The 15,741-nt window shown below is 41.3% G+C and overlaps 1 protein-coding gene across 4 annotated transcripts in view; it reads left to right on the top strand.

The window, feature by feature from the left end:
• Positions 1–13,651, top strand: part of LOC311503974 (myosin phosphatase Rho interacting protein) — a 39,276-nt gene extending 25,625 nt beyond the window's left edge. For 2 of the 4 annotated variants that reach the window (XM_084566912.1, XM_084566911.1), the window contains exons 14-24: positions 12–558; positions 714–851; positions 2,626–5,205; positions 7,612–7,759; positions 7,902–8,019; positions 8,983–9,142; positions 10,289–10,402; positions 10,541–10,627; positions 10,759–10,921; positions 11,009–11,094; positions 12,651–13,651. In XM_084566912.1, the coding sequence (XP_084423038.1) occupies positions 12–558; positions 714–851; positions 2,626–5,205; positions 7,612–7,759; positions 7,902–8,019; positions 8,983–9,142; positions 10,289–10,402; positions 10,541–10,627; positions 10,759–10,921; positions 11,009–11,094; positions 12,651–12,722 (4,213 nt within the window). In that variant the 3' untranslated portion in view covers positions 12,723–13,651. Of the gene's footprint in view, positions 1–11; positions 559–713; positions 852–2,625; positions 5,206–7,611; positions 7,760–7,901; positions 8,020–8,982; positions 9,143–10,288; positions 10,403–10,540; positions 10,628–10,758; positions 10,922–11,008; positions 11,095–11,477; positions 11,553–12,650 lie in introns of all 4 variants that reach the window. The other 2 variants (XM_084566913.1, XM_084566914.1) reach the window with 2 other exon arrangements.
• Positions 13,652–15,741: the final 2,090 nt, after the last annotated feature.

Here is a 15,741-nt window from a genome sequence, read left to right as displayed (position 1 = left end):
CTTCTTTTCAGCTTGACTGAGGATCACGGCTCGTTCTCTCCTTTGGAGGGTCTGATCAGACCAGACGTCACTCAGGACTCACCTTCCTCTGAGGCCTCGTCTGTGGAGAGGGAATCTGCTCCGGGAGTCATAAAGAGCAGAGCGCGTGAACGCAGACGAGAAGGCCGCTCTAAGACATTTGACTGGGCAGAGTTCAGGCCCATTGCCCAGGCTTTGGCTCAACAAAGGGCACAAGAGGCAGACTTGGGAGAGCTTGAGCGCAGTAGAAAAAGAGAGGAGAGGCGGAAGAGGTATGACTCTGTTACGAGCCCAGACAACACGTCTGTTAAAGAAGGGGGGAGGACGGACTATGAGAGTGGTGAGGGAGTCGGAAACAGCGATCCATTGGGTCCTATTTCTGCGGAGAGACAGCAAAGGGTGGAGGAAGTGATTGAAGAACACTGGCGACAGGTGGAGAAGACACCCATACGGGATGAGAGGAGGGTGCCTCTGCCCACCACAGTGCAATCCAAAGAGACCACAGAGTTGGAGAAGCTACTGGACAATTACAAGCAAGGGGTACGTCTACCTATTTATATAGTTGAATTTGTTATTTGTGTAATTGATTGGGATTTCCCACCATAGAAAATGAAATGAGCCTGTTCATATTATATTACGGGCATCCTTTGAAGAAATGGTTAATTGATCCAAGATTGTGCCTGCTGCTCCTGCAGATAGAGGACCTGAAGGTGCAGTTGGAGAGCTGTCACCAACAGCTCCTTGACTCAAACAAGCACAAGCAGGAACTGGAGTTCCAGTTGAGAACAGCTCTGGAGAGAGAGCAGGACATCCGGACTGGTTACATCTCTCCGGTGAGTTCTCACTCGTTCTCACTCACTAGCTTGCATTACAGTGGATGTTATTCTGCTGTGATGGGGAGTCCTTTTGTAAATTTCATGAGTACATCCTCAACTGAGCAGTATTTTCTACTTCATTTTGTAACATTCTTTGCATGTTATATTTAAAAAAAACAACATCCAACTGACATTGAAGCAACAAAACGGCTAGAGATACGTTCCTTTGCATGAGTTCATTGCATGTGAAAAACAATGATATTCTACATCGGCTTCTGCTAGTTAATCTCCTCTCTCTGTGTTGTAATTCTGTACTATATCTGAACTCATGCTAGCTGTTATTTCAGTGTGCTGTTGATTATGAAGCAAAACTCTTGTTTGGTTGCTGCTGATGTGACTTGCAGAGGATTGTTTTGCTCTAACTCTGAAAGAGGAAAAAAAAGCCAATTTATCTGCAGATAAATATTGAAAGAATCTAGTTTATGTAGGAAGAAAACCGTATCTAAATATGTTATCACCTACTTATGAGGTCAATATAAAAACAACATAAGGACAGTAAGAAATTTAGCTAGAAATCGAGACAGTAGAAAATGTCATTTTCCATGGAAAATCCAGTAAAAACATGAAATTGCTTGTATCCATTAGTTAATTCCCTGCCCTTTCCATTTGGATGTCATCGTGTGATGAACACACCTTTAAAACTACGTACAGTTCAGGATCTAAAAAAAGATCATGGGAAAGTGCAAATGGAGTGGAAGAGACGAGCATACTAGTTTTTATATTCATTGGACATTGCCATTTCCAGTTTATGATTTTACATTTTCAATTTTGTTTTAGATTAATCTAATTATTCATCATTTTAGCTTCCATGCTAACATTTGGTTATAGCTTTCTTCAGTTAAAATCAGAGTCATCCTTGTGGTCACTGGAAAAATAGCGTATCTTGTTGAAATGTATGACTCAACATGGAGTAATAATAACCTCTTGGCTTGTATTCTGATTATTTGCATGGATGTCAGATTCTCATCTCCTATTAACTGCTTTACAGACCATCCATTTGTTATATCTGTTAACAAACTTTGTATTTAGCGATGAAATGACCTAAGTGTATGATGTTGGATGATGATTTCTGTGCTTGTGTGTCGATGTATGGATGGATTTGCCAAAGAAAGGCTGAAAGATTACTTGTAATAGATAATTTCATTTGTTTATACGGTAGAAGTACTGGTGCAAGTATTACTTCATAACATAGTGTTGTGTTGCTGTATGCAATTTGTGTTCCTTTTTTTGTTCTACAAATTTTTTGTGATTTTGGACAACGTTTGAAAATATCTTGAAGATTTAGACTTAAATCATGTAATGCCATTGACTGTGCCCTCACAGAAAACAATTGCATTGGTGTAAACATGAGGTTGGACCAGAAACTTCAGAAATGTGTGTTTGTAGGACCTGGTATGCCTTCCATCCATAAACCATCCAACTGAAACTAATATTGCATTACTGACTACATGACGTAACTTTTTAACCAGTTAATGTGCATGCCCTGTTGTGATTAACTAACCCCTGCCGTTTAATCTCTTTCCTTTGCTTTCAATTTACACATTTAAATTTTAATTGTTTTGAATCACTGTTAGTTTGCATAACGTGGGATTATCATGTGGTAATTTTAATTGTAATGTCACTATTTGATTTGATTTGTGGGAAATGATTGGTAGTTAAGGCTGAGAATTATTAGCAAGCTTTGTGTCTCCCCTGCTGTGTGTTAACCAACTGTCTGGTCCCCTTTTCCAAGCTGAAGCACCCTTTGGGTCTGGAGGCTGATGTGACGCCCCAGACGAAGAGGCCTGAACTGGTTAGTTCTCAAGCACAGAGTTTAACAAAGAAGTACCAGGAGACCAAAGAGCTCCTGAAGCTGCAAGAGCTGAAAAAGCGCAATATGCAGGCACAGCTTGGCCTCACGCTTTCTCACCTCCCCATCAAGGAACCTTACTTTTCTGAACCCCAAAAAACTGCCATTCTGGAAGGTCCTCCCCCTGAACCTGTCCAGAAAACCATTAGCTTCTTACTCCTGGACAGTACGGAGGCGATTCAAGAACTAGAAGACTTGATAACTGGTAAACCTCTGACTCTAAAGGAGCTAGGGCATGTGTTGAAATTCCATAGTTGTAATCAAGAGACAACAGAGAAACATCAGCTTCAGAAGCTCCTGGAGACTTGGAAATACCAGCAGGAGGTAGAAAATGAAACAATAAAAAAGAGTTTGGCGAGAGCCGGCGAGAGCATCCGCGAATACGAGGCCCGTCTACTAACCATGGAGGATATGGTGGGGAAAGTTCAGAAGCAAAGTTTTGACACCCTAAAAAGTCCCTACGGTCATGGGTCCAAAATTGAAAACCACTCAGAGACAAGTGATTTGACTATTGGCATGCTCTCCCAGAGGGTCGAACTTTTAACAAGCGAGAACGGAGCTTTGAAGCAACGATGTCAGGAGATAGTGAACCAGCTGACTGAGGCAGACAGAGAAATAGACAGACTGAAAGCGGAACTCATCAGCCAACAGGGTGGCAAGCAGCATCATCTTGTCATTGAAGAGCTGAAGAGACTGAAAGCAGAACTGGCTGAAAATCAAGCCAGTGCCATAGACAGGGAGTATTATGAGAGGGAGCTGAATGAGAAGTCCTTGAGGCTCCATGAAGCACTGGTTACATTAGAGGAGCTTGGCAGCACCCTTAAAGACACTGAAAAGAAGCTACAGTTGAAAGAGGCCACACTAAAAGGTCTGGGCTTTCAGGCAGATTATGAGGACGAGGTATTGCACCCGGAGAAAGAGCAAGTCAAAGAGCTACTCGAAGCATCGCAAGCCAAGTTATTTGAAACTGAGGCAAGCCTTCAGTCTTCAGAGCAGCGCTGTATGGAACTAGAAGCTAGGAACACTGAACTAGTCGCACTAAACCACGAGTATGAGAGAGTCAGTAGGGAGAAGCTAGCAGAAGCAGAAAATGAAATAAGGAGGCTACAAGAGAAGTTAGAAATGAAAACTGGTGGAGATAAAGAGGATGTTGGCGAATGTGTTGAGGTAGGTGAGAAGCAGGTTGATGATCAAGGACTTTTAAAGCAAGTAGTAGAAGAGCTTGAGATGAGGTCTGAGGCAATAAATCAGATTCTAGAGGTGTTAGCAAAGATAGAGGTTAATGTGGAAAGAATGCTTGGTGATTTAAAAAGCACTTTATTTGGTTCTTTGACAGAAAAGCCACTTTGCATGAGTGGAAAAGATGTTAGAATGGTTTTAGAGGGAGAGTTCTTGAGCCAGCTGTTGGGCATCATTGAAGTGAAACCAGAGGAAAACAGGAACAACTGTGAAAGGAGGATAGCGGAACAGATGACAGCACAGAAGAGCTTGATGCACTTGATAAAGAGGATTTGTCCAAAGGCAGAGGCTGACAGTGGTGTAGGGACAGATTTTGTGTCAGTGTACACCTGGCTTAATGATGAAACAAATGCTTTGATTCTTAAACGGTTAAGAGAAACCCTGGAGGCACAGTCACAGAGGTTGAAACAGATTGCCTCCAGTTTGAAGATGGACCAAGATGACGAACTCCTGTCTTTGGCTCTGGCAAGCTTCGGTCTTGGTCGAGAACAGAAACAATTTTCAGAATATCTGCTTGAATCTCTCAAAGAAGCATACACATCTTATGTGATCATAAGGCTCCAAGTCCAGCAAGAGAAAGAGCTAAGGCAGATTCAGGCAGATGTACCGACGAGTAGCTTGGATTGTCCAAACTGTCCGAAATTGAGAGAAGTTGCCAGCGAGCTCCAGTCTAAACTCACAACTCTTCAGGCCTCTTTGAAAACTGGGCCACAAACTATGATCCATACTGAAGGAGAGGCCATAGATTCGGTAGATAAAACCACTGATCTCCAGGAAATCATAGCCAGACACCAGAAGGAGCTACAAGATGTCAAAGATGACTATGAGCAGGAAGCTGAAAAACTGAGGCAGGAAATTGCAAATGCCAGCGAGACACTTCGGATCCGTTCAGAAGAAAACATGAAAGAGATCGACTCACTGTCGACCTGCATGGAGAACCTGAAGAAGCAGCATCAGATGGAAAGGAAGAACCTCTTAGAGAAGTTTGACCGGGAAATGGAAGAGCTGAGGAGCATGATGAGTCCTGCAAACCCAGACAGGAATGGGACTGAGGAGGGTGCACCATTGCGTCATGCGTTCCTCCAAACTTCAACCCTGAAGGAGCGCATTCAAGAACTGGTGACCCAAGTCTCAGTCATGACTGAAGAGATGAGACGGCGAGGAGAGCAAGGCGACATAACCACTCTGCGGCTGAAATACGAGAAAGACCTGGAAAACCTGAAGGTGGAAGCGCTCCTTGTCCTTACCATCCTCCATCTGTGATGCCTTGTTTTCCTTTGTGGCATTCCCAGATCCCTCTTCCTTTCCCCCATCTCTATTTCCCTTGCTAAACTCTCTCACCTGTCACTCGCTAACAATTCTGTGTTGCATGAAAACTAACCTCCTGTAGGTTAATGGGATCATTGACGCTACTGTAGCTGTGTATCGAGGAACTCATTTGTATTCACCACCATCCCTTATAGAACTATACTTGATACTAGCCATAAAAATATCCAAGAGATGTCATCAGCTTCCTACAGGCATATTAGCCTTATTCTATGAAATGAGTTCCTCTGTTGGTAGTTCAGTGCGCTTACTAATCTAAACTCAGCTTTGGTGCATTTAAAGTGTAACACAAAGAGCTGACCAACTACTTGGGACATGTTTGAAGCTTTTTAGTATTAAGAATTCATATTCTAATTCATTTGTATGCACCTCTTTGCTTTTTCCTTTGGCTGTTTCTACTAACAGATTGGTTTTATTCACTTTTCTGACTTATTTTAATTGGCCAAGATTGCTTTTCAACAAAGTAATCGTGGCCGTTGATCCATTTACTAGCTATTTTCTAGAGCTGTCAGCTGCGTCTTATGGCCATCAGCAGCTAGTTGTCAGCTAAACTGTAACAACTTACTTCAAGTCACAAGATAACTTCATGACTACAGAGCCAATACCTCCATTTGCTGGTGAAGCACTGGAACAAGCTAGAAAGCAGATGCCGTTTAAGATTGTTTTAACAAACTGATATTCATATATCACGATGAGGAAGGTTCGCTACTTAATTACGTGTTTTCTCACTTACCTTATGGTATTTGGTCAAGCATCATTAAGGTTTTAATTTACTAAAAGACCAAAAAAGAAATTTGTTGGACTGTGGAACCCATTAGTTCTAACTAAAGACATAGGTATAAGTCACAAATACATACTTCACATGTGTGCAAATGCTGAATAATTGTGTTTTTTAGAAAAACGTTCTAACGGGCTTATCAAGGACTATTTTCAGCAGAGGATTAATACATAATCTCATGCTTCAATGGGCATTTACAGCAGCAAAATAGTGTGTGTTTCTTGTAATGAAGGATGTTATAATGAAGTTGTGCAACAATAGTGATTGTGTTTAGACAAGAATGTATTTGATGGCAGGAGGAAGAAGCTGGTCTGACTCTGGATACACAAACCATACTTTGGTAAAATTTGATTTTGTATTGTGGGACTTACGTTAGCATGTCATTGGACACTTCACAGATCACAAGATTGGGTAGGAACAGGATATATTCAGAGGTTAGACAACATCTAAGATCTATTGTTATGTATTGGATGTGTTTTTAAACATCCACATTTCCTGTGTCCCTGTGCTTCAACTAGGTATCAAAACAGCAAATTAATATAGTACGAGGTTTGTTTTACTTTTGTAAGCTGCTCAGTTAGTCAGTTTTATCTTGAATCTTGGGTTTGACCTAGGATATATTTACACATGGCCTGACATGCTTCTAAATAAAGCTGCTGCTTGGTCTGATGCCAGAGCAGGAAGTTTACATATGCTTGGTAGTGGCGGCGGCAGGGGGTGGGGTGACTGTTCAACCTGTCACAGTCAGTTCCTAGGTCCTAGCTCTCAGAGGGTTTATCTCTGTGAAAACAAACTGGACCTCCATTTCCCTTATGTAGCTAGAATTGGCCTGGGGCAAAGAATGGGGACACAGGCCAGGGTGCCGTTGTCAACAGAGTACCCAGATTAGTGGCAATGAATAGAGGATGGATGTAGGGCTAGCTTTTGGTTCGTGGTATAAAGCCATGCAGTTCCTTATAGTGTAAACTGGAGTGAAATTACTCATTTAATCCATCTAGAGGGTCTAGTTTGCTGAGCTGACCTCAACAGCTCCTAACATTGAAGATACATGTTCCTAAGGTGTCTCAGACACCCAGTTATTTGTGATTGTATTACTCCATCAGCTTAACCCGGCATTCCGTTAAAGATTTCGCCACTAGGCAGATTAGGATTTTCTACATTACCTCCAGACTACAAGCGTATTTTAATAAGGATTTTCGAAGCAAGTTTGTATGTTGTGCCGTGGACAGGAAATGGCAGCTATTCTCTCTTACGCCCTCCTCTCATTGTCTGTGCATTTCTTCAGTGTATTGTGTATCCTGTCACTCCTCTTAACCCCTTTTGTACTCACACAGGCTCAACTCGCTCATGGCTGACAGGCTCTAGCTTGCAAGTTATTTGCTGGAAATGAATGGATGATTTTGACTTATATTATCTGAAGGCCTGGCGGGTTTCTCTTGCTCAGCTTGTATGATCAGGAGAACCTTTGGTCTGTCTCCAAATTAAACGTAAACTCACAGCTGCACCATGCTCATTCTTTGTCGTAGGCCACCTGTGAAAGGGGCTTTGCTGCCATGGAGGAGTCCCATCAGAAGGTGATCGACGAGCTGCAGAGGAAACACCAGAGAGAGCTGGAGAACCTGCAGGAGGAGAAGGAGAGGCTGCTAGCAGAAGAGACTGCAGCCACCATTGCTGGTAAACACTAAGCACAAACCAAATATCTTATTTTCACTAGAATGTGTGATTTACCAGCCATGTTTTAGATCATCCCAGGTTGGTGAAGATACAGTTTACAACACAAGCATTCTTAATAAAGCATTTTGCGTTGTTATCTCAGCAATTGAGGCAATGAAAAACGCCCACCGAACAGAGCTGGAGAAAGAGCTGGACAAGGCTCGCAAGGCCAACAACAATGCAGAGAACGCAGACATGGAGGAGATCCGCAGACAGCACGAGTGAGTGTTCTTTGCAGCTACAGATCCAGGATCACATTGATCAAGGACTTGTTGTTATAAATTCTTTCTTGAAATACCAACCCTGTGTCTAGCAGGACCAGCAGTAGAGCAACTGTGCAGACACTTCACATCTGCCACGTGGATGTAGACAGAGAGTCAGTGTTTAAATGTTTTGGTTAATTGGTTTACTAAATACACACACATTTCACTCAATATATCAAAACGTGAGTACAGAAATCTATTTTCAATAGATTTGAAGTGAAACTGTTACATAGTTTAGTGATTAGAGAAAACTATGAAATCCCAGTCGCTTGTGTGTTCTTGGAAACGTTGTTATCAGATTTTTGTTTATCTCAAAAACATTGTTGGCTCTGTTCCAAAAAGCCAGTATGTGCCGGGCCTTCCCGTCAGACTGCTGTCATTCATCACATTGTTAGGACTGGTCTGACTGCTGTATTAAAGGAGGTTTGATTTAAACTAATAAGACACTGCCCATCAGACTGTCACTCATGACTTGCTGCCATGTGTGTGGAAGCGCTGTGTGTTCAGTGCTCACCTGGCTGTCTCCAGCACGCTGCGATACTTGAACTGGTGACACGTGTGGATGTGCAGGTGTTAGCAATAAATCAGTCTGTGTTTCTTTAAGGTGAAAGTTTTCTTTAGCGTCTCTTTCTGTTTCCGGTTTCTGAACCTGTCAAAACTGCAACGTTAATACACTAGAGTTGACCGCGTATTGGCTCACTCTGAATAAGAGAGAGCAAAGGAGCACTGGAGCGCAGCTTGTCAACCTTAACCAGTGGGAAAGTAGCTACATGATATACAGTAAAACTGAGTACAGATCTGTCAGGACATTAAATGTTGACCATTTAACCAAAGCAGAACCAACAGGATTTTACTGTTGAAGCCACACCAGCGAGTGAGGTTTGTTTTTTTCTCTCAATGAGGCGTTGCGTTATGTTTCAGGGAGGAGCTGTGTTCCTTCCAGCGGGAGATCGAGGTGTTGTCTGAGCAGTATTCCCAGAAGTGCCTGGAAAACGCCCACCTGGCTCAGGCGCTGGAGGCCGAGAGGCAGGCCCTCAGGCAGTGTCAGAGAGAGAACCAAGAGCTCAACGCTCACAACCAGGTACAGACGCAAACACTGACGCACAACTCACCTGTATCCAAATATTTACTCAGTAGTGATGTACTGGTCAAGACTCTTAGAATTCCTACATAAGCCACTTATGTGTAAAATATATATACAGTGTATATAACTTTTAAATATTCCTCCACTAACCTGTTGCAGGACACTTAGTACTACATTCCACTCAGTCAGTGTGTCCAGCTACATTATCGCCCAGCCACTATTGAAGTGTTGCTCCAGCACTTGTTGACGTCGTTAGTGACGTTATTATTAGTTTAAAGTTTAACTGATGAAACAAATGCATGAGTGGTTATTGCTTCACCGCCTAAGTGCAAAGACATAAAAAGTTGAAGCCATCTTAACAAACTAAGTGTAGGCTGTCAGCTTGTGGCTCCATATCACCAACAGTCATTATGAATGTCTGTAGCTTGTTGCCGCTGATGTGAACGTAGCATCAACTGTGACATTTCTAATTCTTTTTGTAACATAACCTATTAAAGTAATTGGGAAGTCCACTTTAAAAATGTGTACAGTGGAGTGAGTTTATCCAGGCGGAGTTTTCTTACGTTTTCCAAACTACAGGCTGATTTTAATTTATCTAGACTTGTCTGAGCATAGTGCGGTCAGTGCAGTTTAATTTCCACTCCACGCCCAGGTTACACCAAACATCTGTGGGAAGAACTGTAGCCATGTCTCTCTTAAAACGTTGTTATATAAGTGGCTTTGTCTGGATTTTCAGCAGCACAGATGCTACTGAATGATCACAGATTCGGGATATCTAAGGAATATTAGACCAAAGAACTAGCCCGCTGCACACAGCAGTGCTTCTCTCCTGCTCATTCATGACTGCATATTGACAGCCGCGGTATAAAAACACTAGCGTACATGTCTATTACTTAAGAGACAGAGGATTAGCGCATCCTCATCTGTTAGATGCGGTGTTTTAATAAGTTAAGGCTGCCTTGTCACTTTTCGATTAGATTATTTCAGACCCATCATATTCTTTTCACCTTATCCAAGTCAGCAAGTACTGTGGGTTAAAGGTCAACTCAGGCACTGTTTGACTGCTGTGTTGCACAGAGCACTTGAAAGCACGCCGGCCATTCTCTTAAACTGTCTGAGCTTCTTCTTTGGGACATTTTTTAGGAGCTCAACAACCGTCTGGCAGCAGAAATCACCAAGATGCGCTCCATGACATCTGAGGACGGACTGGGAGAGACACACATCACAATACATGGAAAAGAGCTCTATGAGTTAGAAGTAAGGTTCAATCAAAACAATAAAATACTTTATAAAAACATGTTTCTACTAATACGGCTTTAAATAGCAGCTAGTTCTCCTCAGAAAGTGTTACGGCCCTGAAAGTAACTTTGTTTTCATCTTCTCATGGATTTGCAGGTGATGCTGAGGGTGAAGGAGTCTGAGGTCCAGTATCTGAAGCAGGAAATCAACTCCCTCAAAGACGAACTCCAAGCCGCCCAAAGAGTAAATTACTATATATTTATTGTTCCTGTTAGGATAGCATGCCTCCTGGAGGCCGTTTCAGCCAGGGACATCCATGAATTTAAAGCTCAAAGACACGCACATAAATGCTAATGAAACATTTCACTTTTCAGGACAAGAAATACGCAACAGATAAGTACAAGGACATCTACACAGAGCTTAGTATTGTCAAGGCCAAAGCAGAACGGGATCTGGGTCGGCTCAAAGAACAGCTACAACTGGCTCACGAGGCGCTGGGGGAGCCGTCTCTGGAGGAGGTGGAGAGAGGAGGATACGGTACAATAACAAACTCTGAAATATACACTGGACATAATGCACTTGAGTGCTAGACTCTGGTTTAACTGAGACACTTTGTATTAACAGATATCATGAAGTCCAAGAGCAACCCTGACATCCTCAAGATGGCAGCGGCTGCAGCCAAACGCTCGGAGCGCACCATGAGGTCAAAGGTGGGTTTCTTGTGATGTGGCCAGTTAAGAGTGAAATCAGCTGTCCATTCCACTATGGCTTTTATTCAGGATTTCTCATTCACCTCTGTCATACAACATGTCATTGCTGAAGCAGCAGCAGCAGAGTCAGGAGTGACAGAGCAGTCCCGCTTTCTCAATAGCTTTCCCCCACCGCACAAAGCCTGACAAGAACTTTCCAATGACTTGCTGCCATCTACAGGTCACCAGCACAGTTGCATGCTGTACTGCATGCCCGTCGACTGCATTGAACTGATCCATGTTGTGACTCCATCAGAGCTGCAGTCTTGGGATTGTGTTGCAAATGAAACACCGCAGTAGTCTAACACACACTTGCTGGTGTGTTTTCCCCCTTCTGTCCTCAGTCTGTGAATCGTGACATGCCCTGGGACAGTTAGGGCTGCTGAGGACGTGTAGGCCTCCTTCCCCTTCTCCTTTAGGTAAACCAAACACCCACGGGTGGTTTAACCTTTTAAGCCACTGGGGAAAAAAAAAAACCTCAGTGACAACTGCACATTACTATGAACAAATGACCCATTGCACAGACACATGGTGGTAAAGAACAGATGATGTCAGTGTGGCGGTGTGACTGACATATGACTGCAGTGTTTTACTGATATCTAATCTGTGGGTCCTTTCACTTCACAGCCCCAATCTAACAAAACCCTGTTCAGTAATGGATGTTTTATTCAATCACTTTATAAAGACACTGAATTTATTTAGCTATTTAGCTTATCATTAACTCTAACTAATTTAACCTTTAATACATTTTTTAATACATTTTTTTCCAATATTTTTATAATAATGACATATATGTATGTGTTTAACATGAGTGGTGAATACAGACTGTTGCAATATGTTAACTTAAAGTTTCCATGAAAGCGCATTTGATATTTAAATGGTTAAAACTGGTTTACTTTAACCTTTATACAAGTTTCTGATCAAACCATAGACTGTATAAAGATAAACAGCAGAAAAGCTCATCAAAAGTGAAGCCAAAGCAAGTAGAGCTCCCCTTGGTGTCTGGCTGCAGTATAGGTCATAAGCTCCACCCCCTCCATGTTAGTGGATGGGACTAAAACTAAAATGCTAAAATAGACATCAACTACATTTTTTTTTCAAGGATGGTTTCACTCCCTCCTTTTTTTTTAGCTTTAAGAAAGTTAGCTAACCAAGTAGACTGTTATAATGAACAATGGAAATTTGTTGGGGAAATTATTAAAGAATACACAACGATGTAATGAATATGAAAGAGCTTTAAATGAAAAATGTAAAATAAAGTAGGTTAAATGAAAAGTGTAAAGTTACCACTGTTGTTTATTGATGTAATCAGACACATTCTATTGCATTTTGTTGGTTTTTGGGGCTTCGTAGCATACATTGAGAAGAGTTTGCTATCAAATGTGGTGTGGTGTGTGGACATTTAAACACTGGGTGACAGAAACACTGCCTGCTCAGGATCATTACATCTGTCCAGACAAAGTTCTGTTTATCATAGTCATTATTAACTTGCTTTTTTGCTTTCTCTATCCCTCCAGAGTCTGAAGGAAGGGCTGACGGCGGAGCAGAGACTCCACCTGTTTGAAAATAAAGACACGAAGGAGTTCTGACAGTGACACGTCATGTCTGCCTACCTTGCTGCATGTTTAGAAGTCCACTATATTTTAGCTCTGTAATGACTTATTTAGTAACACTACACACTGGTCACCAAACACAGATCATATATTATTAAAAAAAAAAAAAACATTGTATGAAGTTTGAATTTCATGTCTAGAGTTTGCATTCCATGCACTTCAGTTAACTGTGACATTTTTTGTATTATTGACTTTTCTTTATTCTTTTTTGCCATGTCTTACTGTAAATAGTGTTTTTAAATGAGCATCTGTCATGCATACACTAAAACTATGACTGTGTAAGCTACTGTTTTAACTCTAGACTGTTGCTAGCCAAAGGCATAAATGTGATGTTCAACGGCTAAACACAACTACATACTAATGAGTAATACTTGCATAACAAAACCAGAGGAATGAGTCTGGCGTTCAGGCTGCACGTTAACGCTCCACCACTCCGTTATCATTCCAGCACAGATGTAAGTGTTGCTCAGTAAACAAGCTATGGAACAAAAGTGCTCGTCTGCATCAGAAAACCCAAGTACCTACCCTTGTTGCTTTTATCGCCTAACTTCAAAATTAACATCAAAGATGTTCCCTACAGTCTTTTGAAAAAATCTGAGATACCCATGGAAAAGCAGCAACTGAATGCATATGGACGGGATTCACTGACTATAATTTAAATATATATATATGAAAATTTATATAGTTTTTTTTTTTCTCACTGCAATCATTGGTCCAGCTGTATAAGAGTTGATGGAGTTGGTTTATGTTTGTAGTCTTGTTCAGTGGCAGTCCCTTTGTATTTATTTAAATGGTTGGGATTTTCTTTCACATTCCCATTCCTCTGTATTCTATTATTGTAAATATAAAGCAAATATACACCAACTGACTACAGGTTTATTAGCAATAAATATTTTTGCACCCTTTTCAGCGTGTTTTGAACTTACCTGCTTGCCGCTGTTTCACATATGGAGATAGAAATTTGCATGCATTTCATCTGTGTGAGTATCAACAAACACTGAACGCTAATAAGTACCCTTTCACATGTGCACTGCCTGGCCAAAAATAAAGTTGCCACCAAAGAAGAAGTCCACACACTAATATTTTGTTCGATTACAGCACGCATTCGCTGTAGCATTGCTCCTTGCATGGCTTCTGCAATGTCACCAGATTTATTTCCATCCAGTGTTGCATTCATTTTTCACCAAGATCTTGTATTGATGATGGGAGAGTCTGACCACTGAGCAAAGCCTTCTCCAGCACATCCCAAAGATTCTCAATGGGGTTAAGGTCTTGACTCTGAGGTGGCCAATCCATGTGTGAAAATGATGTCTCATGCTCCCTGAACCACTCTTTCACAATTTGAGCCCCATGAATCCTTGCATTGTCATCTTGGAATATGCCCGTGCCATCAGGGAAGAAAAAATCCATTGATGGAATAACCTGGTCATTCAGTATATTCAGGTAGTCTCTTATTCAGGAAATGCTCTAACTTTTACTATTAAACATTTCTTTGATTTGATTTCACCAAACGTTTGCATGCCAATGATTTGACCCTTCTCAAACACACTAACATCTTTTCCACGGGATGTCTTTCAACATGGTTGTTTAAGAAATGAGAAGCTACTCATTGCATCAGTTGGGGTTAAATAGCTTGTTACCAGCTGAAAGATAATCACCCATGCAGTTATTATCCAATAGGAGATTTGTACCTGTTTGCTTAGTTAAATCCAGGTGGTGACTTTTTTTTTTTGGCCAGGCAGTGTATAGTTTAAAGTGTAAAGTTTTTGTTTTCCCTGCTTTCTAAATCTGATGGCTTCAGTCTCTCTATCTTTACAATAAACCCACGCAACCTGGACAGACATGGCTGTTTACAGATGATTCCCATCTAGTCTGACAATCTGTCAGGAAGAATTGGCAGCTCAAATCCAGGTGTGAAAAGATTTAAAGAATTAAATGACCACTGTGTATGATTTAATGACATGTAGCAGAGAGACTTCAAATTGTAATTGTGTAATTGTAACTTCCAAGTCTGTAAGAGAACCCACAGTGACACTTCAACGTCCAAACAAAAAAGGTTTCTTTAGAGCCAGTGTTTGGTTTGTCCATCCAAAGAGGGCCTGGTCCCTGTGTACATAATTATGAAGGGCCCATTCTAGGATCATGCACACACAATGAATCCAAGTTAAAGGTGATTATACACTCATAAAAAAATATTTTCAATCGCAGTTAATAGATCTCCCCAGATACTACTCACTGCTCATTTAAACCAGCAGCCAGACACTATTATAAATGAGAGATTTCAGTTTTTAATTTCTCACTTAGTTTATGTAAAAATGAATTTACATCAACATACAGCAGGTAAAATAAGCATTGAACACGTTAGCATCTTTCCTGGTAAATATATTTCTAAAGGTGCTACTGACATGAAATTTTCACCAGATGTCGGTAAAAACCCATGTAACCCACACATGCAATGAAATCAAACCTTATATGTCCATAAATTAAGTTACGTGTTAAAAAATAGAATGACACAGGGAAATAGTATTGAACACACTTAAAACTTGGTACAAAAGCCTTTTTTTTGGTAATAACAGCTTTAAGACGAAAGCTAGTAACTAGTAGCATGCATTGCTCAGATGTGATTTTAGTCCATTCATCTACTCAGTCTTGAAATCTTGAAGGTTCCGTATGCCTCTTCTGTGAACTCTGATCTTTAGTTCCCTCCAACAGGCTTGTCTAAATGCTGTGCAGCAAACTTTAAACGAGAAGTTCAGCATGTTTTTTTTCTTCAGCAATGGAGTCTTGCGTGGTGAGCGTGCATACAGGCCATGGCTGTTGAGTGCGTTACTATCTGCTAATTCCAGGTCTTTCTGGTCCTTGGCTCTTGGACAACTCCTCTGATAATTCTTTTAACTCCCCTGTCAGAAATCTTGCGAGGAGCACCCGGTTGTGGCCGGTTTATGGTGAAATGATGTTGTTTCCACTTCCGGATTATGGCCCCAACAGTGCTCAC

Source organism: Chelon labrosus, assembly GCF_963514085.1.
Source record: "Chelon labrosus genome assembly, chromosome: 19".
Classification (NCBI taxonomy): domain Eukaryota; kingdom Metazoa; phylum Chordata; class Actinopteri; order Mugiliformes; family Mugilidae; genus Chelon; species Chelon labrosus.
The sequence above is the reverse complement of the archived record's forward strand: the minus strand, read 5'-3'. Positions and strand labels throughout refer to the sequence as shown.